The following is a 25,342-nucleotide window of genomic DNA, read 5'->3' as shown; positions in this document are numbered from 1 at the left end:
TAAATAAAAATTTTAATTATATCAAATGATTTTTATTAAAAACACCATCTAGTAAAATTTCACAGACAAGTGCCAAGCATAGAGTTCTATAAAGGTTAAAATCAATATAGTTTAGATATTAGTAAATAAGGTTTTTGATGGAATAAATTTCATTAAAATGTCAAATATCATACCCTTACTGTAAAATTTGTTTATTATATAATTTATAATTAATATTACAAAATTTTAATAATATATTTATATCTTATATAATTACTACTTTATATAAAAATAAATAAATAAAAATACTAGTTTATGTTAAGAGTATTTAGGATTTTTTTGGATTGAATATGAGTAAATTGAAGTGATTATATTATTTTTCATCTGATGAATCCCACTAATATTGACATTGTACTTTGCTCTAAAAATAATCAACTATACTATACTCTATTTTTAACTCTACTTTCCCTTAGGGCTTCTCTACCTATCGTTTCCATTCCTCGGCCAAACACTACGTAGAAAACCCATGCTAATCCTCAGCTACTTTTGTGCGTGGCAATTCTTGCCCAACTTGCCCATGATCCACCACTTTCCTCACGACTCTTTCCAAGCCAAAGCACCACCAAAAGTAAGTTTTAACTTCACGTTGCATCCATGGATTATTCGAAGAACTCTTCTTGTCTGGGAACTTCTGCAATCGTTTTTCTCCTTTTAACCGGAGCTCTCTACATTTTCGTCTGGTCTCCTTCAAGATCAAACCCATTCTTCCCCTACCAAGGAAGCAACTGCCCACACTCTAACTCTGTAAGTTTATATATTTATATATATACACAGACTTAATTTGAATCGATTCTTATTTCTGGGAAGGGAACTCATTGTTTTTTTTTTTTTTTTTTACGGACTACCCTAAACCTAAAGTCTGCTGTAATCGACGAGCTCGAATCAGCGCTTGAAGAAGCTTCCATGCCGGACAAGACCGTGATCATTGCGGTTGTCAACCAAGCTTACGCGGAGCAAAGCGTCGACGCAGAGACGACGACGATGCTGGACCTTTTCTTGGAGAGCTTTTGGCTGGGAGAAGATACCAGGCCGTTGCTCGACAACCTGCTGCTAGTCGCCATCGATCAAACGGCTTACGATCGGTGCAAATTCAAGCGGTTGCACTGTTACAGATTGGTGATGGACGGTGACGGTCTCGGTGGGGAGAAGGTTTACATGACACAGGAGTTTCTCAAGATGACCTGGAGAAGAACGTTTCTTCTTTTGGATGTCCTCAAGCGTGGGTACAACTTCATTTTCACGGTAGGCTTTTTTCCACCTTGTTGATTAAATCTCGTTATTATCTTGGAAGTGTCATATTAATTACCTATTATTTATTTAAATAATTTGAATTAAATCACTTAATATATATATCAAATTTGATTTTTAAAAATAAAATTTATTTAGTCATTTTTAAGGAAAAATTCTATAAATTTTACTTAAATAACTCCATTTAAAGTTGGTATTTTTTAATATTATAATCATAGTATAGAATACCTAATTACATTAGTTCTATCTAATATTCTAATCCATGTGTCAAACTAACATTTATTGTATGCATGAATAAAGAAATTTGCCTAACTCGCATTAGTTTGCAGATGTATAGATTTTAGACGTTAGACATAGGTAGGATCCCAAAACGTACAATGAAAACATCATAGCAAAAGTTTAGTAACACTTCTTTCGGCTAATTATTTTAATTTTTGAAAATCACGTAATTTTCTTCATGTTTAAAAATATGAAGATAAATGCATTTTAGTACAACGAGACCTATGCCTTCATCGAGTAGTAGTACGTTACTTTAAGGAAAATATGTTTGATTTAATTTAAATTCATGTGCGATAAAAAGACATTTATTTCAAAAGTAACACGGGGAAGCTCATCGAGTAATTAGTGACTCATTTAGTTGACTCAAAATAATAAAATTTAATTAAATAATATATAGATACTTATTAAAATAATATTTATACAAAAATTTTTATAATTGATATATATTTTTTAATTTATCAAAGATAGTATATTAAATGAAAAAAATGTATGTCTTAATGTAAAATTTTAATTAATTTTGAAAAAAAGTGAGATTAATAGTTTTAAATCAAACTAATTAACTTATCAAAATCAATTGAATTCCTTTAATTCAATTTAGTTTTTTTTATTTCGATATTAATTGAATGATTTTATCGATTTTGGATATCCATGATTTGAATTTGTAAAAATCAACCATTAATAATATGTTATACTATTAAATAATATTTTTATAATATATATAAATAAACTAAAGACATTTAAATTTTATTATTGAGGTATTCTTAAACATTCAAACCGATTGAAATAAAGTTGATTTCTTTATTTTCGATTTTAAATTATATAGTTTGATCAAATTTAATTATGTTTTATTAAAAATTTGATTGATTTTATTTTCGAAATTTTAAAACCGAATTAATCGAATATACAACTTGTACATGCTTGATAATCAAAATTTTGGCATGATTAATAATAAGGTTTGTTCATTCTATACAGGACACAGACGTAATGTGGTTAAGGAATCCATTTACGAAGTTAAGTCCGGATGAAACCCTGGACCTGCAATTCAGCGTCGATTCCTCCAATGGCGACACCCGACCCGGACACAATTTCATCAACACCGGTTTCTATTACATAAGATCAAATAACAAGACCATCTCGTTGTTTGAAACATGGTACTCCCAGAAGGATAATTCCACCGGCAAAAAGGAGCAAGATGTCCTGCAAGAACTGATGCACGGTGGGCTCTTCGGGAAAATGGATCTCCGGGTAAGGTTATTGGAGACCAAGCATTTCAGCGGCTTTTGTCAAGATAGTCGAGATGTCAGCGAAGTGATCACCGTCCACGCGAATTGCTGCCGCCACATAAAGGCCAAGTCTGGAGATTTGACGGCGGTCCTCCGTGATTGGAAGCAGTTCAAAGCGGCAGTGGCTCAACACCCCGAGGCTGCTGGTAATATAACTAGGGGATTTAGGTGGTCAAACCACACTGGGTGTTGGAATTCATGGAAAGATTGATAGTAGTAATAATCAAAAACAGTCTAATTTTAATAGACTATAAAGCAGAAAGGTTTATTTTTTCCTTTTTATTTTCCTGTGGGGAAATGTTTTTCAATTTTTTTTTGGGAATTTGACCATAAATATAAATGTTTGTTTTTTATTTTAATTAAATTTTTTGTTTTAAGATTTCAATTTATTATTTTGTTTAAATTATGATATAACTTTCTAGATTTTTTATTTTAAAAAAATTGATGATAAAATTTTACCATTTTTTTTGTGTGTGTGGAAATACTCATTTTAAAAAAATGACATTACTTAATGAAAAACACATATAATAAATACTTATGAATTTATAACTAATGTAATGCCATTGTATAGTACTAATATACTATTAATTAATCAAAGAATGTCACTCCATAGATATGTAAAAATAAAAATTTTAAAAGATAAATATTGTTAAAATTATGAGTATTTATATTTTAAAATTTTATTTTTTACATTTTATTTATTAATAATATGATAACATTTAATTTATTAATAATATATAAAACTTGTATACGGATAGATATAAACCCAATAAATATATCCATATTCTTTTACTCTCTTAAATAAAATATTATAGTTTCGATATAAGTAAATTAAAGTTACCAAAAAGTATTTCTCACTTCTTGTTTCTCTATAAATTAATACTAATAATTAAGAAATTAGCACTCTTATCTTTTTTGGAAATCACTCATTTAAAAAAAATTGACATTAATTTATAGTAAAAATAATAGAGAAAAAGGATTTATCTTATTGGTTGAGCTATGTAAGAGTGACACGTAGGCGGCCACTGAAGAAAGATCCCATGCTTCAGCTTTATAGCAAACGAAGTCATCGTTGGATTAGATACTCTCACCTTTATCCAACGTCAAGTATCACAAAATAATCACCTGCTTCACTTACTACACTCCCCTTACGTCCCAATTCGCCCACGTGTCTATGGACCAATGGCAATCCCTTATTACCACTCACACCTGTACCTTCCCTCCGAGTCCTAATACCAATCAAACCCGGAAATAAACATCGTATAAACATCCTCGTTGAGTTCCAAAATTCACGTTTGTTTGTTTTTGTTTTTACGTCAGGGGTTTTCGTTTTCTTCTTTATTTTATCGCCTCTCGATTTTCTCTCTCTCTTCCTACTTAGGGTTAGGGTTTTAACTGCAATTTGAAACATTTAGTTGTTTAGTATATTAATCTTTTAGTTAGAATCTTTACGATTGAGTTCTGTTCAGACCAATTTAGGGTTTTTCATCAATTTGGGGGGGGTTGATTTGTTGCTTCTATTGAGAGTTTGGATTAGCGGTTTTTTTTTTTAATTATCAAATTGTGATATTTCGAGGACTAGGTTTGATAAACAATGCCTCCAAGAATGGTGAAGAGAGGGGCTGGGTCTGCAGGCCCAAGGAGGACGGCGAGGTCCACTAGAGGGGCATCGAAAGCCCAGAATCCACCACCGGAGCCTGTAGAGGAGGCCGTGCAGGTAGAGATGGCTTCCGTTCCAGTTGTGGAAATGAGGGAGGAGGAAGAGGAGGAGGTGGTGGAGGACCTTAAGGCTGATGAGAAGCGAATTGTGGAGGAAAAAGTGGTGATCGAGAAAAAGGGGGTTGTTCCTGAGGAAAACGCTGGATTAAATTTGAATTCGAAAGGGTCAGTTGCGATGAAGAGTAAGTCTTTTGTTTGCCTTTTGGTTTATCTGATTTGATTTCGATCTGTTGGGATTGGGGCATTCGCAGTTCTGATTTTTATTTGGTGTCCTATTGTTATTTGCATGTCGATAGTATACAAAAAATTTTAGCTTTTGTTGTAGTTATGCGGGTTTTTTCTGGAATTTAGCATGTCACAGTGGTTCTGTTGGATATTATGCGGTATTTACTTACATTTAGTTATCTCCCCTTTCTGAGAATTTCGAAGGTTGATATTGTATGAGGGTTTGGATTGTATAGAGATCTTTGTTTTGATTAGAATGTAGTATCAATTGTTTTAAGGTGATTGTTCCTTGACTGGCCTGGATTATTCTACCCCTTTTTTCATCGCAGAAGAGGATGAATTGAAGGAGTCTGTTGAGGAATATGAAAAAGATGAGCGGTTAGAATTGGATGATAATGAACCTGAATACGAACCCGAAGAATATGTTGGGGTGGATTATGATGAGAAGGAGATGGAACCAGATGAGGTGGGAGATGAAGTAGAGGAAGAGCCTGAGGAGGAGCAGGATGGTGAGGAGAAAGAGGGTGATCTGTCAGATGATGAAGATGTTCATGAAGTTGAAGTAGAAGGTGATGACGACGACGACGACGACGATGATGATGAGCATGCTGGGGAAGAAGTGGAGCATGCAGATTTTGATACAGCAGAGCATGATGAGCGGCATGAATTTGTTCAAGAGAGACGGAAGCGTAAAGAGTTTGAAGTGTTTGTTGGAGGATTAGACAAGGATGCCACTGAGGATGATATTAGGAAAGTCTTCAGCCAAGTTGGTGAAGTTGTTGATGTTAGGCTGATGATGAACCCTCAAACAAAGAAGAACAAGGGGTTTGCTTTCTTGCGTTTTGCAAATGTAGAACAAGCAAAACGTGCAGTCACAGAACTTAAGAATCCTGTGGTAATTATTTTGTCTTCAATGGTATCGATTTTTGAATGGAAAATTGGATTGACTTCACAACTTAATCATTTTGTTTTAATGAATGCAATTCCAGATTAATGGGAAACAGTGTGGTGTTACCCCAAGTCAAGACAGTGACACCCTTTTTCTGGGTAACATATGCAAGACATGGACAAAGGAAGCGGTAAGTACATTTGGCTTATTTAAGGTCACTAACAAGTGTGAGTCATCGTTCTAAAGGGTTGTCAGTACATATTGTGTTCCTGATGTTGGGCATTGACTGTTATTCTAGTTGAAAGAGAAGTTGAAACATTATGGAGTTGACAATGTTGAAGACTTAACATTGGTAGAAGATAGCAACAATGAGGGAATGAATCGAGGTTTTGCCTTCTTGGAATTTGCATCTCGGTCAGATGCGATGGATGCTTTTAAGTGTCTTCAGCGGAGAGATGTTTTATTTGGGGTTGATAGGCCTGCAAAGGTTTCTTTTGCAGATTCCTTCATTGACCCGGGTGATGAAATCATGGCACAGGTAATTTGATAGAACAGTTTTGTTTTTGCTTTAGGTGGTATGAATTACCAAGAGTTTTATTTTTCACATTCATTGGTGCTTAAGTGTTCAGCTTGTTAGGAACATGAATCCCTTTTATTAGTTTGATGATTTTGTTTTCAAAGTTCAGGTTAGGACCATATTTATCGATTGCCTACCTCCTTCTTGGGATGAGGATCGTGTTAGGGAGCTATTGAAGAAATATGGGGAAATTGAAAAGATTGAACTTGCCCGGAATATGCCATCTGCTGACAGGAAGGATTATGGTTTTGTTACGTTTGATACTCATGATGCTGCAGTCACATGTGCTAAGAGCATTAACAATACTGAGTTGGGTGAAGGTGACAGCAAGGTTAGTCAAAGTTCTTGGTGTACTATGGTGTTTGTATGGGTTACATATCACCTTGTTTATTGGTTATTGTTTTAATTCAGGCTAAAGTTAGAGCCAGGCTTTCAAGACCACATCAGAGAGGCAGGGGTAAGCACATTGGCCGTGATGGTTTTAGGTCTGGCCGTGGATCTGGACGAGTTGTTAGGGGTTCATGGGGTCGTCCTCCTCCACGTGGTTTCCCTCCTCGTGGGGTAAGAGGAATTAGTAATCGTGTCCCACCACCTAGTCTAAAGAGGCCTGTTGGATTAAGAGATAGACGTCCTATTATGTCCACACCAGCTAGAGGCCGGCCTTTGGCTCCTCCTCCTTCTAGATCCTATGACAGAAGAGCGCCTGGTATGCCTCAATTCTGTATCATGTCTACCTAATTCTTAAATTGATATCTAGATTTAAAAATTCTAACCTTATCTTTTTAACAGTTCCACCATATCCAAAGAGTAGTTTGAAGAGGGAATATGGTCGGCGTGATGAGCTTCCTCCTCCAAGGAGCAGGGCTCCTGTGGATTATGGTTCTAGGGTTGTGCCAGAGAGACGCCCATCATATAGAGATGACTATTCTGCTCGCAGTTCCGGCTACTCTGATTTGCCTAGAAGCACATCTCGCACTGCAGCCAGGAGACCTTATGTAGATGATGCGTATGGCCAAAGGTTTGAAAGACCTCCTCCTAGTTACCGTGATGGGCGTGGCCGTGATTATGACTCTATGTCTGGCTCAAAACGACCTTATTCGGCTATGGTTGGTTTTATTGTTTCTTCAAGTAATTTTGTCTGCATTAGCATGATTTAACAACTACCTATTTGTTTACGCTGTGTGCTTGCTTGTTGAATCAGGATGATGTTCCTCCTCGATATGCTGATGCCGGTGCCAGGCATTCAAGGGCTCGTCTAGACTATGAACTGGCTACTGGTGCTCCTCCATATGCAGACACATATGGTGATAGGTTTGTTATTATCTTTGGAAATATAAGCAGTTCTCTCTTGTTTATTTTCTTTTCTAAGGAGCTATAGTTATCTTCTGTGTTATTTTGATAGGCTTGGGAGATCCAGTCTAGGATATGGTGGCAGCAGGAGTTCTATGTCCAGTCAGGATTCTCATGGGCTATATGGCAGTCGTCAGGGTATGGGCTATGGTGGAGGTGTGTTTTAAGTTACTTGTGACTTGTTAAAGAAGAAACAAAACCGGGGTGGTGGTGTTCATATTTTATTTGTGTTTTGTGCTTTAATGATTTGCTCCAATTTGGTATGGTTTTCAGGTTCTTTCAGTGGCAGTGATGTTGGAGGAATGTACTCGTCCTCAGGTTATAGTGGTGATTACATGCCTAGGGGATCTGATGTATGCCTTTTCCTTTTTCATTTTTTTTTGTTTGAAAATTTAAACATAACTAGCCTAATGTAATATGTACTTTCTGCTTCCTTGGCAGGTTGGTGGTAGCTCTTACTCATCCATGTATTCTAGTCGTGGTATGGGCGGCAGCAGTTACATGGGTGGTGGTGGTGGTTCTGGGTCATACTACTGATGTAAGTCAAATTTTTTTATCCTTTCCTTTTCATGTTGCACTCATGGAAGTGCAATTATCTTCAGTGTTAGTGTATTTTTAATGGAGATTAGGGCTCCCTGAAGAAGCTGGTTTCTATGTTCTTCTGAGAAGTGTGTTGGAAAGGACATAGTCGTATCGTCACAAGTGAATTTGTCTATGGAACAGATTTCAAAGACAATGAGGCTGCTGTAGGATGTGGACCATTTGAAGCTTTTGGATTATGTATCCATGTATTGGATAGAAGCATGCCAAGTGCTATAGCCTCCGTATGTTGTAGGAGAAAGGTTTTGAGGCTAAAATATTATGTGAAAGAGGCTGTGTGCTGGTTCAAGCTGTTTCTAGTTTCACAAACTGGTTATTTGTGAGTATTCAGGTTTATGCTGTAAGGAAAAACTAATTTCATTTAGAGATGAAAACAGAAAGCGCTTAGAATGTGCTGTGTATGAACAACGTTGTTTATTTTAATATTTAAGAACTCCTCGTCTCCTCCTGATGGAGATTTCGGAAGCATTTGTCTCATATTTTAATGGAAGAGTATTTAGAAGAGAGATTAAGGTTTTAATATACATATGGTTATGGATATTGGATACTTTTCCATGTAGAACTCCTCGGGTAAGTGTTGATTAAGATAGAAACAAGGCTAATAAATGCTCTTTTCTTCAGCCTGATAAGCACAAAGAGTTCAAATGGCACCTAATTGAAGGTTATAAGTAATCAGCGGAGGACGTTCTTGCATAAGCATATTGCATTTTCTTAAAGTGGTGCTTGTGAAGTCACATATAGAAGCCTGGAGGAAATTAATTGGCATGCTTGACTTTGTCTCGTGAAGCTTCTAGACTACAGACACATGCTTCTAACTTTTGGTTTTGCATTGTTTTGCTTTGGGAATTCCGGACTAAGATGCAATGAGAAGTTGATATTAATAAAGGAGAGGACATGGTATCTTTAATACCTCGTTGTGTTGATTTTTAGTCTGTGTTGCATGTTTAGTTTTCTTGGTTGATATCTCTCTTGAGAAAATTTCTTGTGTTAAATTCCTGGTTTTTCTGGTTTTGGAATGGCCTGGTGGAGTATGCTAGGCAAAGATTTGAACTTTGCTTGTAACCAGCAGGAAAATAACAGTGTCTGACTGAAGGACCAGTTCCATATGTTTCAACACTTGCTATTTCTTTTTAATCAGGTTATTGTTTTATAAAGCAACTCCTTGTGAAGGTGTTCTCCAAATTAAGTTATTATATGGATCTCAAGGGATTGTACTTTCTCATGATGTATGCCTTACTGCTTCATCAAATGTTTAGTAGTTTTGGAAGGGTGTTGGTGGATGAAACCTCTTTAATTTACATTGGTTGAACTCAGAGATTCTTGAGTTGGATATTTCTTCTTGTTCGTTATGTACTTTTACTTTGTGGGAAAGCAGTCATTGCTTTACAACTTGGGTTTAGTAGAGCAATGGTTTTGGAAAAGTTTATATTTAATCGGCCAAGAAATCCGAAAGCTGTGGGTATGTTGGTGATTGAAAGATTTTAGATTTGAGAAAACGTACTGGACCGCTTTTTAGTTGGAGTTACAATTTATACAAATTATTGACATTTTCTAACTGCACTTGAGAACAAGTGAGCGACTCTGTTTCCCTCCATCAAGTATACTAACAACATATAGTTGACAAGTTACAAGTATATGCCACTGTTGTGTAAAAGAATGGTCTATGCAACACACCCTCTTATCTTATTTAGTGTAGCCCCTACAGGAACTTGGTGCCTTTCACTGATTTTGTTCTATGATGGTTTATTCTTGACTTGATGTGATTATTTGAAATTCATGTAGAATTTTGCTTCTACCTAGGAGTTGGGGTAGGATCAAATTTCTTAGTTTGGAGGCAACTAATTGTCTTGCGTCTGCCGTTACTTGATTTTCACAATTAAAATTTTGATTGTCATGTTCTTTCCATTTTGCTTAAGCTGGTGATGGAGCGAATGAGCTACTTTAGCTTTTTACTTGTGCTTCATAAGTTTGTTGGGAAATAATCCAAGGTTTTCTATCATGGGGGAATACTAGTGTCTGCTTAATGTGTTTTATACATCATAGTCTACTATGTTGTTGTTATCTCAACAGGTTATTAGCAGGAGTGGTACTTGTTTTCGCAGCATGATGAGTTTTTTTTAAGTGCTTTGACACAATGTAGGTGTTAGTTTTTGTAGTTTTAGCTCTGTTTTCTTACATGTAATTTGGCTCTGTAAACAATTTGCGGAAAGTTTGTACTGTAATGGGAAAGCTAATTATGATCCTGTATTTGCCCTGGTTTTGCATGTTATTGTTCAGCTAAAGAAAGTGCTCCGGCTTTTCTTTCTTTTCTCTCTCTGTGGGAAACTTAATTTTGTTATAAACTTATTTGAGCAGGCAAAATCTCCAATTCATTGCATGTATTTGTGTTGAGTTGGTATACTGGATTTCAGGTCAAATCCTGAAAGATGTTAGAAAGTTGTCGGTGCTTTCTCCAAATGACTCTGTAGGCATTTTGCTTCTGAGTTTAAGCCCATCAGGTTTCCTAGTACAGCTCGGCTGAGTGAGTAACCAACTCTTTGAGGTCTCGGACAGGCCGTCGAACTGCATAATTACAAGTGACTTTGGTCGAAAAATAATTGTTACTTGGATGTTGCAACAATCTTTTAAAGTCATGGATCAAGGATTTGTCTCCTCTTTAAAACAAAAGAAATTCCAGTATTGCTTTACTTCAAGATCACGAAATGGATAATCTTTTTGTTTCCGTTCATTAATTCTACTTAAAATTGGTGCAACAGCAGCAATAACCTCTTTTAGTAAATGACTGAACCAACCCATTGTTGTTAATGCTTGCTATAAAAGAATACCAGTGAAAGCATGCCCATGATTGGTTGCCAAGAAATTTAAGGTGGATTGACTGGTTTTAGCCTTGGAAATGCCACAATCAAGAATCAAGCTTCCTGTTTATGTCCATGCAAATCACTAACGTTAAATCAACGAAGTTGGGAGAAGTTTGTGTTGGTTATTTTCCATCGTTCTACTTCGCTTGGATTTCCTGTCCCAGGCTCAAAAACACAAGCGTTAAACGTGTCAAGTAATTAATCGTTCTGTTCTGACAGCTTCTGCCTCCATAATTACTCCAGCATGACAATCTCTGCAAAATCAGAAAAAACAGAGAACAAAGAACAGAGTCCTACCTTAATCCCGGATTAACAACACAGAGACGATTAATTGTTGGATTCGGTTTCTGGGTTTGTCTACTCGGTTCCCGAGCTCAAATGGGTCGTAGGCAAGCTGACTCAGATTTCGGTCGTTTTACACTTTTGGTCCTTTTAATCATAGCCGCAGTCTCCTGTTGCATGGCCTATCTTAGTTTCTCCGTCGCGTTTAAAGGCAGTGGCAATACGAATTCTGTTGGTTCGAGTGAACGTTCGAGGAGGAGCGATGAAGAAGACAGAGAAGAGGAAAATGGGTGTTGCAGAGGGATTGAGCATTTAGAGCTGTGGGGTGATGCAGTGAAATGGGGATCGGAATTCAAAGTGAATTCTTCAGACGAGTGTTGTAACGCTTGCAAGGAGATGTGTAAAGGTGACGATGGGCCTTGTTTGTGCGACTCTTGGGTGTTTTGTGGCAATAGAGAGGCCTGCGGGTCTAGATTTGGTGAGGTAAACTAACCTTTCTTGCTCTGATCTTCACCTCTGTTTGATCAAATTCTATTTTGGATTTCGCAATCTGGGAATTTTCATGCAATATTGGTTGGAAATTTGATGCATAGACTCAAATCTCAGTCTTTCAGATGATTCTGTGAAAATCGTACAAGGAAAGTGAAAAAGGATATCAAATTTGGAATAAAAGTCTGAATTTAATTCATAACACACTACATTCATCTTTTCCTCATTGGTTTAAGTCATTAAAGAAGGAGAAATCTTCTTTCTTCTTTCTATGGCCTTATTCTGGATCATAAAATTTGCTAAGACATGTTCTCTTCTTGCATTCAGTGTTGGCTGAAGAAACAAAAGGATACCTTGGATCCTGATCGGCGAGACTCAGGTGATGAAGTTATATGGACATCTGGCCTAATCTTTGGTAAAGGAGAGGTATGCTATTTGCTGCTCAAAATTTGGCTCTTATTGTAGCTCTGAGCTTAAGTGTGCTTGAAACACATGAGATTTATTTCGTTGGTAAAGAAGAGGATGTGGAGAAATTAATAGAAAAACTTAGCTATTGTATACGGGATGTATTTCCTTATGGTTACATTTATCCCTAAGAAACATGCACATTATAGTTGCCCTTGTTACTCGGCTTTCTTACTAATTATATGCTGAAATATCCATTTTGTTATGACAATCTTCAAGACGGTAAGATATATGTGCAGTCTAGTTTTACAGTTCTAATGTGCTTCACCATTTTCTTTGTAGGGTATTGTTAAGTTGAAAACAGAGTATGGGGCTCTTCATGTTAAAGTAAGTGCATAACTTCAAAAGTATGATTGCGCGACATGATTAGCTCATTTTCTCTGTTTTTTTTAAATGTAAGCACCACTTGGATAGGTACTGCCACACAATCATCTTATCTGTTTTCCTTTATGTGGGGCAGGTTCCACACCTTGACCCCAACCCAAGTCTGTCTGCTGTCACCTCAAGTTGAGAAGCAGTGGGTGAATGTAGGTTTGTCTGCTTGGTTGGAAGTTGAATGATGTTAGGCCTAACTGTTTTCAATTATGTTCATGAAGGGCGAATCATAAAATTATATGTAATTTGGTCCAGACTTGGGAATTTCTGCACAAAATATGTGCTTGTGTAGCTCGGGGGAGATTGGTCCAAAATTCCCTTCTATTGCTGCTGTCTTTGCAGTGAGAATATGAACTGTGACATTCATTATAGGTGTTGTTACCATTGTTTTTTGAAGTTTTCTTCTCGCAGTCGTGTCCCATGTTCAATAGATGGCATAAGTCTTGTGTTTCACGGTTTATTACTTTTATTTTTGTTCTCCATGTTCAATTTGGTTTTCTTCCTTATGCACAGCTCATATTCTCATCTTCGTTGTGATCTATGATTTCCAGCTTTTGCCTGATTGTGCTCCACATTCTGTTGCCTATATTCTTGAGCTGTTGGCATTACACCATTGTGCGGGTTGCCAATTTTATCGTGCTGAAAGCCGGGGAAACTCTTGGGATCCTCAAGGAAATCACATTGAACATGTAAGGCTTTCCTCAATGTGTTAGTGGAAACCGAACTTTTACCAAGTTGTTGCATGTCTATCTTATTTAATGCTTCTTAAACCATTGAATCATTCATAATCCATGCATTAGTTGTTTTTCAGCATTTTCAAGGTCACAAGTTAAAAGTGTTGCTAATGTTGTCATTGTAGGCTACATTTGGCCCCCCATCTGCACTAATTCAAGGAACACTTGAAGCCCATGGGCCTGCATTTAAGGATATTCCAGTAGAGGCTTGCCCCACCGTAAGAAGGGGATCGATTGCATGGGTTGGCTCTGGCCCAGAGTTCTTCATCAGTCTAGCTAACCACAAGGAGTGGAGAAAAGCATACACGGTGTTTGGGTATGTTCTACCCGAAGGTATGGAAGTTGTGGAGAAAATAGCGCAGCTTCCAACAATACCAGAGGTGTGGAACAATATTAATGTATCTGTCTTGGAAAGACCTGTTCCTTTACGGTTCCTAAGAATGAAGGGAAGTGCTTGAGACCTGATGCTGAATATGTTCATTGGATCAAAGTGCAGCAGACTGTAGTGCAGCTCTGCAGGATGTTTTTCATCTCCTACTTCAAGTTTCTGGTGTACGATGATTTACAAACTCAGTTACTTGGATCATTTGAGCTCCAAGTTTGCTTTGATAGTTTAATATGAGGATGCATAGCAATACATACCCGCCAAAATTTTGTATATGTAAGAGTCAGTTACAAAATATAGTCAATTTGAGCCTAATTTGGGCTTAAATAAGCATAGATAATGTAGTTCTTGCTATGGAAAAATGGTTGCCTTTTCTTCTGTGTTACTCTGTGGAATAAGTAGGATGGTCTAGAGATTGTTTACCCTCACAACTTAAAAGATTAGCATACTTGATGTCAATAGTTGATTACACTCAGTTCCATTGATAGACGGCGACAGCCATTATCAATGTAATCCCTTCCGTTTATGACAGACTCGTGACACAATGGTAGCGCTTCTGACTCCAGATCAGAAGGTTGCATGTTCGACTCACGTCGGGTTCAATTCCCTAGATCATTTCCTTTTTATTTTTATTCCATTTTCAGTATAGGATGGCAACAGATCCCTGCAACTGCAACGCTGCAAACTTATGCTGCAGAAACTTGCCACTGACATGTAAGTAATCTAAGGAATGCTGGGAGCATTTCCCTTCATTTACTTAAATCTAGTAAGTTATGCAACACAGTTAGCAAGAGCTTTGAGTCCAAGTGGGCAATGCAGTGAGACAGAACGGAACTTGCTATGGCCAAACTAGTTCAAGAATATCCTTTATTCTTAACCTCATTTCACGCAAATGGCACAATCATAAAGACTGTTTGATTAGGATAAACACTACTGACAATACAGTGCTTCTCTTTGCAAATTGAAACCTAATAACCGAAAGCAATCTGCCTGAGTCTTCTACCAACTTTGAGATCAGCCATAAAGAAAAACTAAACTGTTCCACAATTACTCTCAACTCTACCACTTAACCTGTTGAATGGATTATGCATACAAAAGGAAAAGCCAGGCCTTGATGGCAACTGATGAAAAACTACTTTCCTACTGTTCTGAAACATACAAGCGCCCGAAAGACAGGGCTTTTCTCATCTAGTACAATCTCAAAATGACATTATATCACATACCCTTTGCTGCTTCCTACACCATCTCCCTAAAGTAAAAGTTTCCATGCCATCTGCAAAATTGCCCACGATTTCTTCTTCATGGCCGAGCACAGAAACAAATGAATGAACCTGATTATAAAGACCAACCAGTATAAAAATATAGCAATCTACACATTCTTCACAAAGTAAGTATCCTTTCACCATCAGACACAGGCGCAAAAGAGCACTGACAAAGAGACAATCTGAAACCAAACCAACAATGTTTTCCTATGCCTAAATAAAGATCACAATCACAACACTACAAATTTCTCTACTACTACTTGCAAAGTTATGACAGTAAAGCTACATTAGTCGAAAAGAAAAAAGGAAAAAACTAGAGCAGATCAGGTTGCACGTAGTCCTATCACACAAGAATTAACAAAAGGAAACATAAAAACCGAACTAAACGCTAAACATTCCACCAACTAAGTTACACATCCGTATTCAAAAGATCAAAGAGAACAACCTTTTTGCCCCTATTGCAAGTAATTGGTCTCAAGACTCCGGTGAGGGCATTCTTTTGGGCTTCTTCTTCCTCTCCGAAACTGCCTTGGCGAAAGCCTCAACAATCCTCTGCTGGGACTCCAATATCATCTCGGTTCTCTTCATCTCCATCTCCATCCTCATCGTCTCTATTTCCCTTGCCATCTCCATCTTCATCTGCTCCATCCTCACAAACCCGTCTCCCAATACCTTTATGGCTGTCACCATCTCCGCCACCGCATCTCTCTCCCTCTTCCCTGACGCCGCCGTTTTCCCTGGTGTCTCCTCAAAACCCCTTAAAACCCTAGTCCCATAACCCGACCCGGACCCCGAAACACTAAAATTACCCTTATTAGGGTGAGGATTCGCGTTCGGGTTAGGGTTAGAATTAGGGCTTGCACCATATTTCTGATCCAGTTTCCCGTAATATCTTGGCCCTGGTTGTGCTATACTAACTCCAGTAGGAATCCTAATCCTAAACCCACCGCTACTACCACCAGCGCCGCCACTACCGCTGACGCTTCCACCGCTGTTTCCAATCCCATTCCGGTACAACTTTTGTACACTTCTCGTATTAACGCTTCCGTTTTTATACCCATCTTCGTAAAAGTCGTGATCTTGGTCATCTTCGTCGTCTTCATCGTTTTCCTCATCTGGGCTATCCGAATTGTAATCGGGTTTCACGTTGGGTCCCTTTTCCATGGCGTCCATTCGCTTAAAGTGGACCCAAGAAGAAGTAAATCTCGAAACTGGCATGGATCTAGCCCGCTGGATCTCGGTTCGATACCGCTTCCGGAGCTTCTCCATCTTGTGGCGGCACTGCACGGCCGTTTTAGGAGGCGTCGCCAAGGGGCAGCGACGGGCCACCGCGTCCGCCACTTCTTGCCAGTGGCTCGCCTTGAGGTTCCCACGCCGGAGCGTGTACCATTTGTCACGGTACGCGTCGATTAAGGCGACGGTTTCATCGTGCGACCAACAAGGCGGTGGAAGCCGTCTTGGGTTGGGTGTGACTGTAGCAGCCGTCGGTGGTGTGGACGCGGCTGCTGGCGGTGCTGGGAGAGCCAGCGGCAGCTCTGATGGTGGTGGAGGCGATGTATTCGACGGTGGGTCCCGTTGGGGTGAGGGAGAAGATGGGTTCGACATGATCTAATATCTCTGGTTTCGGATTAGGTTTAAGGATGTCGGACGCGCCGGTTAAAGATGAAAGTGGTGGAGGCGCAATTTAGCAGAGTGAGGTGATGGATAAGGAAGGCGGTGCACTTTAGCAAAGAGGATTTGGGGCTGAGAGGAAAGGAAAATAAGATAAGAGGGGGAGGGGGAGGGGGAGGGGGAGGAGGAGGAGGAGGAGGAGGGGAATAATTGCGGAGTGGGAGATTCAGATAACGTTGGGTGTGGAGGAGAGGAGGAGGAGGAGAAAGTGGGGTTTGGTGGCATATTGATTGGTTGTTGTACGGGGTGGGGAGGGGGGCTAAAAGGGGGGGAGTGGGTGGGGGGTGGGAGGGGTGTGCGGCTGATTTTGAGATCTAGATGGATGAGGCCACCGCTTAGGTGTGCGTGAGTGGGGGGGCTAACGTGCGCCGCGGGGGTGGGGGGTGATAAGTTGCGCACCAGCCTATATGACAAAGAGGTCCACCTCTCTTTCTCTTTTTCGGGTTTTTCCTTCTGACTTAAATGGCACCCATTTCGATCTAATCTACCATTGGCTCAAAATTCATGCTTATCGTGTTCTTTTGTGGGCATTAGGGGTAACCCCACCGCGCAGGGTGGGGCTCGGGGTGCGGTTCTGAGCCTTGACTTTGGGTCTGGTTGGGGAGGTGATTGGTTTTTTCCCATGGCCATTTTTTTTTTCTATTTTTAGAGGCTGTCTTTGGTGGTGGTTTTCTGTTTTGACTTGGACGGCTTAGGGGTGGTGGATGTTAGGTATTAGCTGGTATTACCATTAGTGGGAATTCTCTTTTTCCGTATTTATTGGTTGGGCAGAGAGAGTGAGAGAGAAGGGCAAAGAGGGAGAGAGGCCAGAAAAGAAAGCAATGCTGTGAAAGCAGCCCTTGGTTGGAGGAGGTGATTGAATGGATTTCCTGCTCACAGAGTCACGTGGGTGGATAATGTAAGATTGGCTTAGAACTCCTCTCAGACATTTTTTCTTCTTGGTCCTTGGCAGTCCCATTATTGGTGCGGGCTTAGCATGATCTGTAATAACTTTTTGTAAGATAAATTAACAAAACCAAAGGGACAAAAAAAAAAAACACTCCATTTCCGAACCAAAGTCTTACTTACTCTTTACTTTGTTTGATGGGGGGATATGGCCCAATGAGTGCTGGACACTGGGTTGACCATATATTTGCAGGATTGGAGCAGGGCCTCGAGCCTGCCTGCCTTAAAACAGCCCAACCAGCAGTTTCTTAACATCTGCCTTAATGTCCTTGGCTTCTTACACTCTTCCTCGTAAAAACCAAGGGTTGTTCTTTCATCTTTCAGTAAGGGGAGAGGAGAATTTTGACCCACGCTTGTACTCACTCTTTGTTTTTCAGAATTTCTTTTAAATTTCTTTTAGGCTGCTTTGCAGGTCTCAAAAGTAAATTAATAGTAATAAAAACAGATCACAGCATGGGGACAATGCTTTGTTTCTTGCTTGCATTGCATGCAAGAATGCCGATGTCATCAAAATTCCATTCCCAGTTCACTGGGCAACAGTCCACGTTTTCCCATGGAAAGCTTCAGGATTACGAAATCTGTCATCTGAAATGTACTATAACATGTTCCCAACAAAAACTAAGAGCTAATACTTCGTTTTGGTAAGGGCAACAAGATCAAGTAGAAATGGAACCAAGATTGTTCGAAGCATCTCGTTCTGGGGATATATCTGCATTTCTCTCGTTACTCCAGGAAGATCCGTTTCTGCTTGATCGAGTTGGCTTAAACTCTGTCGACAACCCTCTACACATATCGGTATTGGCAGGACAAACAGAAATCACGAAGCAAATTGTGAGCAGAAAGCCAGCCTTCGCTAGGGAGCTAAATGAGAATGGTTTTAGCCCCATGCATGTTGCTTCAGCTAATGGGCACATCGAAATAATAAGAGAGCTCATGAGAGTTGGATATGATATATGTCTTTTGAAGGGAAAAGATGGTAAGGTTCCACTTCATTGCGCGGCTTTGAAAGGCAGAGTTGATGTTGTTAAGGAACTGGTCTGGGCTTGCCCCGAGTCTGTTAAAGAACTGACTGCTTTCGGAGAAACTGCCCTTCATTTGGCTGTGAAGAGTAACCAGATTGAGGCTGCAAGGGTTTTGATCGAGGAGATGCGAAGGTTAGATATGATGGAAATTTTGAATTGGAAAGACAAGGATGGGAACACCATATTACATCAGGCAACCTTCAACAGACAACACGAGGCAAGTGCAGTTCTTCCTGCTATTTTCTTTTTTTGCTCAATTTCCTGCTAGTTATTTACTTCATCTATTCTTATTTATTCATTCCTCTTCTTTTCGATTTACTATGTTCGTTCATTTGTTCTTGGTGTCTCCTATCTGTTCAAAAGCCAAGTCTGCACCATGTGAAATCAGACTGTTAATGAATCCTGAATGCCTTTAATAAAGATGGCATTGGCCTGTCAGATAATGTTACAAGCTGCATAGTTAAGCAAAGATGAGAGCACATAGATACTGGCTGAGTGCCTTAAGCACTCTCCCAAGGGAAACCATTTGTTTGAAGCTGAAGAAAAGGACAAACTAGGTGTTAATGAACAATATGCAGATCATTATTTAATTGGGAATCTAATAAATACCAACATTTCTTCGACCACATTCCTATTGTGGAAAGATGTCAAGTATAAGTTGAAGCAGATGTGCTACTAAATCATGGTGGAGTCCAACACACGTTATTCTAATTACATTCTGTTTATTCCTTGGCTACTGTAAAATTCTAATAATGAATAGATTTTACTGATTGTGCTATTGGTATTCTCTCCTGAAGTTGTAAATTATGAATATATATACTCGTTTGCAGATTATAGGTCTGTTAATTGGTCACGAAGGAGTTGTTTCTGGGATGAACGTAAACGTCATTAACTCAAGCGGAATTACACCAAAGGATGTCCTAGATGTTTTGCTCCAAAGTGGAGGTGATTGTTATGATATTCAGATTTATCAGATGTTTCAGAAAGCTGGAGCTGTGAAAGCCCGAGAACTCACAACAGAACCGGCTAATGTCCAAACCGGAGCAGAAAGCTTTATCAACACGCAAATATCGCAATCTTCTTGTACATGGAACCTATGGAAGGAACTGATGAAAGAGGTTACGGAATCATCAACTGAAACTCAAAATGCACTAATGGTTGTGGCAGTCCTGATAGCAACGGTCACATACCAAGCGATTCTGAGCCCTCCAAGTGGTTTTTGGTCAGCAGAGAAAGGAAAATCTCAGACCATCACCGTTCAGAAGAGAGCCACGATGCCTGGAGAGGCTGTCATGGCTAGTGACCCTGAAATCTTTGCTGTGTTCACTGTTTTCAATGCAATTGGTTTCTTTGCATCACTCGGCATGATCTCTCTCCTTACCAGTGGCTTCCCTCTCAGGGCAGGCTTGCGGCTGGCCATACTTTCAATGACTGGTACTTACGTGATAGCTGTAATCTATATGGGTCCAACCAAAATGAGAGAAATATACATAGTGGTCATTTTGATGGGAATTCTATTTCTTGCGGAGTTGGCAAGGTTTACCATGTGGTTGCTGAAGAAATGGGGAGTTGTTCCAGATACAAGGCGATGGTAATAGAGTTTAGAATGTGCTTCTCTTGTATCATGAATCAATTGAGTAGTTTAGAATTTCATTCCTCTGGTAATTGAATCTTGCCAACATAATAACTTGTTCTTCATTTGTAAAAACTTACAAGTTTATTTTGGTTTATTTATCAAATAAGTGCACATCCATTCATTTAATTGTTTCTGTTGTTTTCTGTATCCCGTTAATTTAAAAAGAAACAAAGAAAGAAGGCAAATCTTGAGATATCTGAGAAATCAGTGTATTTTGACTGGTCATGCGTTGGACTTTTTGGTGAGTAGGGCCAATGCTGGGATCAATAGCTGCTACAAGCAGTTAATTTCTGTAGATCAATGTAGAGAATTTAGCAGAAGGGGTCAAGTCAGTGGAGCTAAATATTTCCGGATCAGGTAGAAATTCACCACCTGGTAACAAAAGGCTTGAATTCCCAATAGTCTAATTAGTTTCTTGCCTTATCTGCAGGTTTCAGTAGTACACGAGAAAAAATTGTAAAGGACAAAGAATGGTTATTTCATGAAAGCAAAACGAAGGACTCATCATATTAATCAAGTCATCAACTAATTTATCCGTAATTCCTAACTAATGCATCCCTTGAATAATAAAACTGCGACATATGGTAAGAAATCCCAAAAAAAAAAAAAAAGTTCAACGCTTGATTCTGTAGTCAGAAAACTTGAAATAAATTAAGTAGTCGAAGAAGACGGTTGTACCAAAAAATTTGTATAATATTTGTAGACAGTAGACCAACTCCTCCTCTTTCGTGGTCTCTAAGAAACAGGTTGGAGTTTTCCTATAAAGCAGCTTCAGATTTCCTGGCAAATACTTTGAATAATTTCTAACACCACAAGATAAGGTTCTACAATTTTTTTCACAAATTCTCAAATGGATAACGAGAGATTGTTTGAAGCTGCTCGGACAGGAAATATTGAGGTGCTATACGATTTGCTTGTGAAAAATCCATTGATTCTAACTGATGTTGCCCTGTCGTGTTCCACAGAGACACCTTTACATGTTGCGGTTAAGGCTGGTCAGCTTGATTTTGTGCATCAGATTATGAAACATAAACCAGAATTTGCAGCAGAAATGAGCAAGGATGGTTACCGGCCTTTGGATATAGCAGTTGTTACAGGGCATATAGATATTGTAAGACAGCTTTTAAAGACTGAATTCCAGATTTGTCGTCTGCCAGGCCAGGATCAAAGAACAGCCCTTCATTATGCTGCTGCAAAGGGAAGAGTTGAGATCATAAATGAATTGATTTCGACTTGTCCGAGATGTATAACAGATGTGACCAGCTATGGGGAGACTGCACTTCACCTTGCTGTGAAAAACAACCAATTCCCTGCTTTCAGCGTCTTGGTCAACTGGCTGGAAAATCTGAAAGAGAAAACGGTCATAAATTTTAGGGATCGTGATGGGAACTCTGTCTTGCATCTGGCAGCTGCTCGAAGACAATACAGTGTAAGTAACAATTCGCAGTTTTAGCTAATCTATTATCCTCTTATGATTCTGTTTCTGCAACAATTTCCATCTGTTTCTGATCTAGTATCTTATTATTTTTCTTGGGCAAATTTTCTTTTCTACCAAAACAGTTGGCATTGACTGATTGTCGTGACGTGCGAGTCCGGGAACCCGTCCACCAGACGCGGGCGAAAATTAAAATCTGTTAGGAGTCGCCACCAATCTTTTTTATCTAGGTGTGATTGGTCACCTATTAACCCGATTCTTAATCGACGAAGTCCTAAATTAATTTTAGGTCCGTCGAAAGAACAAGAACTGGTCCACGTTTTTTAGAGATGGGTTCGGGAGTGCGGTTACGCACGGAGAAGGGTTAGCACCTCCGTGACGCCCGTTCTACGAACGGTACCATTTAATCTTAAGTTATCTTAATATAGCATTTTCTTAGTTTAATCCCTATTTTTATTAATTAAATTTTTATTGAATTGCCAGACTGAGTTTTTCACTTGGTTTTACGTATGCATATGATGCAAGCGTAGAATGATGTCGTGACTTGTTTATTTTAAATGATGGAGTCGGTAATCTTTTATTGGAAAATTATTCGAAGACCATCCCAACGCTTTGGTGAAGTCTCGAAATTCTCCTCACCTAGAGATATCCTTGGAAGAACTCGTCTCTACAAGCTCCTCAGGGAAATCCCATCATCGGGATTCCCGCGCCATTTGCAAAATAAGAGTGGCATGCAATGACAGTATAAAATGATGACATCTATATGCACGCGTTTATTGATTGTTTAAAAAATTTTGATTATTTATTATTTGTTATTTTTTTATTTATATATATACTTTATTTTTTGGTTATTTAAATCCATGTTTGTTGGTCAATTTTTTTACTTGATTACAAAGCTTATCTAAATAATTAATTAATTTTTAAACGATTAGATTAACTTTATTTAGTAATATTTATTTGAATTAACAAAATTTTTCTACATATATTGTTTTCTAACAATGACTATTTGACTTAATGGGTTTTGAAATCTAGAGTTCAGATTTATCCCGACACTTAGGTGAAAATCTGTCTCTAACTTCGCACCCGAAAATATCCACCGGAAAGAGGCAACTCTTTACCTCCTTTTTGGTGGTAATACTCAAATATTTGTTCCAATTATATTATTTATTATTATTATTTATTTATTTTTCATTTTGTTATTATCATTATTTTTTTTATTTTTTTCTTTTTACATTTTTATATTTTATATTTTTTATTTTTTTATCTAAAAAATATAATATATATATATATATTTGCATCATGAATTACTATTATTATTATTATTTATTTTATTTTTTGCAAGCCTTCAAATATATTTATAATATTAATATTTTTTATTATTTACATATCTTTATTAAAGCTAAACAAACAATTAAAATAAAATAGATAGGCCCAAATTCACAAGAAATGGGTAAGGCCTCACCTTGCTTGGGCCGGAAGGATGGCCCAAGTTGTCTGGGCTGCGCGGAGATCTGCCTGGCCCGCTTCCTTGGTCCGCTTGGCCCTCTCCTGAACGCACCGTTTTGGGGCTCTGGGGACTCCCTCAAACGACGTCGTTTTGGCGTCGTCCTTTGGAATTCTTCCCTCTGCCGAAACGATGCCGTTTTAAGCCCTAAACTCAGGTATATAAATCTCGTTTTTGTCCTTTCCTCTCATTTTCAGCCTTTCAGTTTCTCTCTCTAGCTGCACCTTCTCCCTTCTCTCTAAAAAAATCTCCCTTCTTTGCCGGCGCCTGCGTCCTCCCCTCTCTTCCCGTCGGCTTCTCTTTCTCTTCTCTCTCTCCCGACGGATCTCTTCGCCTCCTGTCGGACGATCCCTCTCTTTCGTCGGCCTCTCTCTCTCTCCTCTCAGATCTCACCCTTCCGTCGGCCTCTCTCCTCTCAGATCTCACCCTTCCGTCGGCCTCTCTCCTCCCAGATCTCACCCTTCTGTCGACCTCTCTCCTCTCAGATCTCACCCCCCTCTCCTTGTTTTTCTTTTTTTGTTTCTTTTTTGTGTTTTTCTTTTTCTGTGGCTAACTGCTGGTTGTCTCCGGATCTCCCTTGTTTTTGTAGGTCGCAGGGTTTTTAAAGAGCCGGGTTGTCCAAAAAATTGGACAACCCGGCGAGGGGGTTCTGGCACCCCTGGAGTTGGTGGCCAGAATCCCCATCCCGCGTAGTGGGTGGGGGATGGGATGTACGCCCAGCCATTCCCAAATTTTTTTTTTATTTATTATTTATTTTATTTAATTTAATTTAATTTTTTTTTTTAGTTAGGTGTCTACACTGATAAAATTATACATGTTGTAGAGTCTTGAATTGCTTATTGGTAAGAACAATGTTTTCAATGGAATGCTAGAAGTGAATGCCCCAAACTCAAAGGGTCTGACAGCAATGGATATACTAGATATAGTCATGGAAGAACCCAACGATATCCAAATGAGGAAAATCCTTCAAAATGACACGGTAATTGCAAAAAGGAAACAATCCTGGCATGACCTTGCAGAAGAGCCATTAAAGGATTGGTTCAAATATTTCAAGTTTCAGCTGGAAAGAGATTCACCAAGCGACACTCGAAATGTACTGCTGGTGGTGGCTGCATTGATTGCCTCGGTCACTTTCCAGGCGGGTCTGAACCCTCCATCCGGCTTGCTAGAATATGACTCACAATCAAATCCAGCATCTGGTAACGTGACAAGGGCTGGACCGGCAGTAACATCTGCGTTAGTAGCTGCCTCTGCATTATTAGGCACTCAGGCAACATCTTATCTGTTTCTGTTTTGGAACTCCTTTGGCATCACTGCATCACTCAGCATCATTATATATCTCACAGGGGGATTTCCCTTCCAACGGGAGCTTCTCATTTCAATGCTTTCCATGATGTTTAGCTATGGATTTTCAATTTACGGTATGACAGAAAAAGATGGTGTTGCCTTTGTTCTTCTCACGGTCGCCTTTGTTTTACCATTCGCTTTACGGTGGCTTCCAACTTGGGTGAACAAGGCTTGGAATTGGTGGAGAGGACCTCCAACAAGTTGGTCTTTCCTAGCAATTGGGGGTTGATCCGAGGTCTCGGCCACAATTTTTTGGGAAAATTATGAAAACCCTCTTCAAGATATGCCAATTGTTATAGTTTGTTCTAAAATAAAGAAAACTTCTATATCTTGAAATGTATACACAATTAAGCATTAGTCACAATACTCTGTTTTTTTGTAAAGGGTTACCCTGTTCTAATAATGAAATGATTCTAATTTTCAAAAAAAAAAAAAGCATAAGAGAATGGATAATATAAAAAGATAAAGTGTAATGATTTAAAGAAGGTCAATATAGGTTGATTATTCTTTGGCGGTACCCCAGAAAATTGAAAAGCAAAGAACAGTGATAAACTTGTCTACGTTTCTCTCCGTTTTCCTGTTGGTTTCCTAGAAAATTCTCATCCCAAGCGAAACATCCTGTTTGATTTCTTTTAGTAAGTTTTCCATGTTTCTTAAAGCAGAATTTATCACGGCATGAACATCAAGAATTGAGCAAAACAATTTTTTAGTATCTTCAAAAGG

General features: G+C 38.8%; 7 protein-coding genes across 9 annotated transcripts; 6 read left to right on the top strand and 1 right to left on the bottom strand.

Moving 5' to 3' along the window:
- Positions 1–511: 511 nt before the first annotated feature.
- On the top strand, positions 512–3,137 carry LOC18614529 (uncharacterized protein At1g28695-like). Its single transcript, XM_007052322.3, has 3 exons — positions 512–783; positions 898–1,281; positions 2,539–3,137. The coding sequence occupies exons 1-3, from the start codon at positions 634–636 to the stop codon at positions 3,058–3,060; spliced, it is 1,056 nt and encodes a 351-aa protein (XP_007052384.3). The 5' UTR covers positions 512–633; the 3' UTR covers positions 3,061–3,137.
- Positions 3,138–4,141: 1,004 nt separating this feature from the next.
- LOC18614528 (RNA-binding (RRM/RBD/RNP motifs) family protein) lies at positions 4,142–8,674 on the top strand. 3 transcript variants are annotated; one of them, XM_007052320.3, is made up of 12 exons: positions 4,142–4,750; positions 5,123–5,688; positions 5,783–5,872; positions 5,981–6,220; positions 6,369–6,590; positions 6,671–6,965; positions 7,049–7,365; positions 7,461–7,570; positions 7,662–7,747; positions 7,883–7,962; positions 8,051–8,147; positions 8,333–8,674. In XM_007052320.3, the coding sequence occupies exons 1-11, from the start codon at positions 4,444–4,446 to the stop codon at positions 8,144–8,146; spliced, it is 2,409 nt and encodes an 802-aa protein (XP_007052382.3). In that variant the 5' UTR covers positions 4,142–4,443; the 3' UTR covers position 8,147; positions 8,333–8,674. The 3 variants fall into 3 exon arrangements, with proteins under 3 accessions (XP_007052382.3, XP_017977005.2, XP_017977009.2); XM_018121516.2 differs by having other exon boundaries at positions 7,662–7,765; XM_018121520.2 differs by having other exon boundaries at positions 7,662–7,765; positions 8,239–8,674.
- A 2,397-nt stretch (positions 8,675–11,071) lies between these two features.
- Positions 11,072–14,170, top strand: LOC18614527 (uncharacterized). The gene is made up of 5 exons (XM_007052318.3): positions 11,072–11,832; positions 12,166–12,264; positions 12,586–12,630; positions 13,230–13,367; positions 13,538–14,170. The coding sequence occupies exons 1-5, from the start codon at positions 11,446–11,448 to the stop codon at positions 13,868–13,870; spliced, it is 1,002 nt and encodes a 333-aa protein (XP_007052380.3). The 5' UTR covers positions 11,072–11,445; the 3' UTR covers positions 13,871–14,170.
- Positions 14,171–14,844: 674 nt separating this feature from the next.
- LOC18614526 (Alcohol dehydrogenase transcription factor Myb/SANT-like family protein) lies at positions 14,845–17,603 on the bottom strand. Its single transcript, XM_007052317.3, has 2 exons — positions 15,505–17,603; positions 14,845–15,128 (listed from the first exon to the last, which is right to left on the bottom strand). Exon 1 carries the CDS (start codon positions 16,662–16,664, stop codon positions 15,534–15,536), a length of 1,131 nt encoding a protein of 376 aa, XP_007052379.1. The 5' UTR covers positions 16,665–17,603; the 3' UTR covers positions 14,845–15,128; positions 15,505–15,533.
- A 738-nt stretch (positions 17,604–18,341) lies between these two features.
- On the top strand, positions 18,342–18,965 carry LOC18614524 (uncharacterized). Its single transcript, XM_007052315.3, has one exon. It carries the CDS (start codon positions 18,342–18,344, stop codon positions 18,963–18,965), a length of 624 nt encoding a protein of 207 aa, XP_007052377.3.
- A 538-nt stretch (positions 18,966–19,503) lies between these two features.
- Positions 19,504–20,367, top strand: LOC18614514 (ankyrin repeat-containing protein ITN1-like). The gene has a single exon (XM_088802964.1). The coding sequence runs from the start codon at positions 19,504–19,506 to the stop codon at positions 20,290–20,292; it is 789 nt and encodes a 262-aa protein (XP_088659090.1). The 3' UTR covers positions 20,293–20,367.
- Positions 20,368–21,140: 773 nt separating this feature from the next.
- On the top strand, positions 21,141–25,179 carry LOC18614513 (ankyrin repeat-containing protein BDA1-like). The gene is made up of 2 exons (XM_088802853.1): positions 21,141–21,762; positions 24,096–25,179. The coding sequence occupies exons 1-2, from the start codon at positions 21,184–21,186 to the stop codon at positions 24,846–24,848; spliced, it is 1,332 nt and encodes a 443-aa protein (XP_088658979.1). The 5' UTR covers positions 21,141–21,183; the 3' UTR covers positions 24,849–25,179.
- The last annotated feature ends 163 nt before the right edge of the window (positions 25,180–25,342 follow it).

The sequence above is a fragment of the Theobroma cacao genome, chromosome 1, assembly GCF_053813885.1.
Source record: "Theobroma cacao isolate CCN51 chromosome 1, ASM5381388v1, whole genome shotgun sequence".
NCBI lineage: Eukaryota > Viridiplantae > Streptophyta > Magnoliopsida > Malvales > Malvaceae > Theobroma > Theobroma cacao.
This window is presented reverse-complemented; position numbering and strand designations above follow the sequence as displayed.

Bases quoted from the DNA above. Each gene is read 5' to 3' on its own strand.
- LOC18614514 (XM_088802964.1), top strand. From the start codon at position 19,504: ATGAATATATATACTCGTTTGCAGATTATAGGTCTGTTAATTGGTCAC.
- LOC18614528 (XM_018121516.2), top strand. From the start codon at position 4,444: ATGCCTCCAAGAATGGTGAAGAGAGGGGCTGGGTCTGCAGGCCCAAGG. The intron at 4,751-5,122 runs GTAAGTCTTTTG...TTTTCATCGCAG, and splicing joins AGGGTCAGTTGCGATGAAGA to AAGAGGATGAATTGAAGGAG. The intron at 7,963-8,050 runs GTATGCCTTTTC...CTTCCTTGGCAG, and splicing joins ACATGCCTAGGGGATCTGAT to GTTGGTGGTAGCTCTTACTC.
- LOC18614524 (XM_007052315.3), top strand. From the start codon at position 18,342: ATGGAACCAAGATTGTTCGAAGCATCTCGTTCTGGGGATATATCTGCA.
- LOC18614526 (XM_007052317.3), bottom strand. From the start codon at position 16,664: ATGTCGAACCCATCTTCTCCCTCACCCCAACGGGACCCACCGTCGAAT.
- LOC18614529 (XM_007052322.3), top strand. From the start codon at position 634: ATGGATTATTCGAAGAACTCTTCTTGTCTGGGAACTTCTGCAATCGTT. The intron at 784-897 runs GTAAGTTTATAT...CTAAACCTAAAG, and splicing joins ACTGCCCACACTCTAACTCT to TCTGCTGTAATCGACGAGCT. The intron at 1,282-2,538 runs GTAGGCTTTTTT...CATTCTATACAG, and splicing joins GGTACAACTTCATTTTCACG to GACACAGACGTAATGTGGTT.
- LOC18614527 (XM_007052318.3), top strand. From the start codon at position 11,446: ATGGGTCGTAGGCAAGCTGACTCAGATTTCGGTCGTTTTACACTTTTG. The intron at 12,631-13,229 runs GTAAGTGCATAA...TATGATTTCCAG, and splicing joins ATGGGGCTCTTCATGTTAAA to CTTTTGCCTGATTGTGCTCC. The intron at 13,368-13,537 runs GTAAGGCTTTCC...TTGTCATTGTAG, and splicing joins AAGGAAATCACATTGAACAT to GCTACATTTGGCCCCCCATC.
- LOC18614513 (XM_088802853.1), top strand. From the start codon at position 21,184: ATGGATAACGAGAGATTGTTTGAAGCTGCTCGGACAGGAAATATTGAG. The intron at 21,763-24,095 runs GTAAGTAACAAT...TACATGTTGTAG, and splicing joins CTGCTCGAAGACAATACAGT to AGTCTTGAATTGCTTATTGG.